This window comes from Sinocyclocheilus rhinocerous, unplaced genomic scaffold (genome assembly GCF_001515625.1).
Source record: "Sinocyclocheilus rhinocerous isolate Xijiao unplaced genomic scaffold, SAMN03320098_v1.1 scaffold219, whole genome shotgun sequence".
Classification (NCBI taxonomy): Eukaryota; Metazoa; Chordata; class Actinopteri; order Cypriniformes; family Cyprinidae; genus Sinocyclocheilus; species Sinocyclocheilus rhinocerous.
Window position 1 is genome coordinate 60,572 of NW_015666166.1, and position 1,764 is coordinate 62,335.

A 1,764-nucleotide genomic window follows, 5' to 3' on the forward strand; every position below is an offset into this window, starting at 1 on the left:
GAACGAGCCGTTTTAGGTAGGTGTGGTTGACTCTTAACTTTTATAAAGAATATCTCTTTGGATTTGAGACTTTAGTCTTTGCAACTTTACAGATCTTCTTTATGCACCAAGAGCTTGTAACACTCCAAAGAGAAAGGAAAACTTGAAATCGCATCATATGACCCCTTTAACTTTAAACAGTCACTTCTGGCCAAAATATGAGTCCATAATCCATAATATCGCGTCCGCCAGTGATAAAGTCCATCTCCTGTTGTCTCTCACATCAAAATCCACCTGTTTTGGCTTGTAAACGGTGCTTGTGCAGATTCATCTCTTGATTCAGACCAGATTAATTTTTTCACTGGAGGAAGTGTTATTATGGATAGAAGACTTAAAGCAAAAAAAAAAAAAGGAAAAACATCTTGATGGATTTCTTTATCACAAACATGCAGCTTCTCACTTCTCCAGATGTTAACTGCTGGACTGGAGTGCTGTGGATTACTTGTGGATTATTGTGATGTTTTTATCAGCTGTTTGGACTCTCATTCTGACGGCACCCATTCACTGCAGAGCATCCATTGCTGAGACACCGATGCAATGCTACATTTCTCCAAATCTGATGAAGAAACAAACTCATCCTAATCTTGGACATTTTTTAGCAAATTTCCTGGTAAACTTTTCAATTCGCTTAAATGAACTGTGGCTTTGTAAGTTTGGTGGCTGGTGTGACCTAATTTTATGTCATGAAATTCAGACATTTTTTTTTTTTTTTTTTTTTAAAATAAGTATCAGCTAGATAATCTATTGAATGCAAAATTTTATACGTAAAATGTTCTTAATTTTATATGATTACTTTTATAATAGTGTTTTTTTGTTTGTTAAAAAAAGATTAAACATTTTAAAGCAGATATTCTAACCACATTTAAAGCTGTTGTAATGTGGCCACACATCAGTTGTTTTCTAGTTGTTGTTTCTAGTAATTACTCGGCAATTGTGAACATCTAAAATAACTTTTTGCAGTGTGTTAAACAATTAATGAGTTTTTCAGTGTATTATGGTTGCTCAGTTTTTTTTTTATTTGTCCATTTTGCATGTGAATAAAATACAGTAGTCATGTCCACTGATATACATGCAAAAATAGGCTGTTTAAAGAAATATATATGACAGAAGAAAAAAAATCACAGTAGTATTGTGTATGTTTGGTGGTGGTCTCACTGCATTTCTGATCATTTCACCTGATAATGGCGTAACTCCAGATATATTCTAGAGTAACATGTGGTGTCTGAATTTCAAAATGTGATTTGTTCTCCTGTTGCTATTGAAATTTCTATGCATATGTATTTTAATGCATTGAATACTTTTCTGACTCTTCTTTCTTTCTTTCTTTCTCCACAGATGAAGATCAGGATTAAGGTTTAAATTTGAGAATTCAACTGCAAAACCATCTGTTTCTTTTTCTTTTTTTATTTGTTTATCTTTTCTCTTTGTAATTAAGTTATTTTTATTATGGGATGCAGTGGTCTTAATTACTGTCCTGTTTATGTAACTGGTTGTATAATATTTAAATGTATTCCTTGTTCTGTAATAAAGTATTCTACATCAAATCTTTGACAGGTTTTTCAGCCATTGCTAAATATAAGCAGTTTATGTATGAATATAGAAAATTTTCTATTGAGAGTTAATATACATTAGAGTGTTTGGAATGTTTTTTTTCACAATTCTGTTTTATGTTCAGTGCTTTAGAAACTTAAAACATTAAAGCTACAGAGATACATTCGAGTTTAA

At 31.8% G+C, this 1,764-nt stretch overlaps 1 protein-coding gene across 1 annotated transcript in view; it reads left to right on the forward strand.

The window, feature by feature from the left end:
• Nucleotides 1-1,533, forward strand: part of LOC107731821 (nuclear mitotic apparatus protein 1-like) — a 21,432-nt gene extending 19,899 nt beyond the window's left edge. Inside the window, exon 23 of the mRNA XM_016543004.1 lies at nt 1,375-1,533. Within this exon, the coding sequence (XP_016398490.1) occupies nt 1,375-1,398 (24 nt within the window). The 3' untranslated portion in view covers nt 1,399-1,533. The remainder of the gene's footprint in view (nt 1-1,374) is intronic.
• The last annotated feature ends 231 nt before the right edge of the window (nt 1,534-1,764 follow it).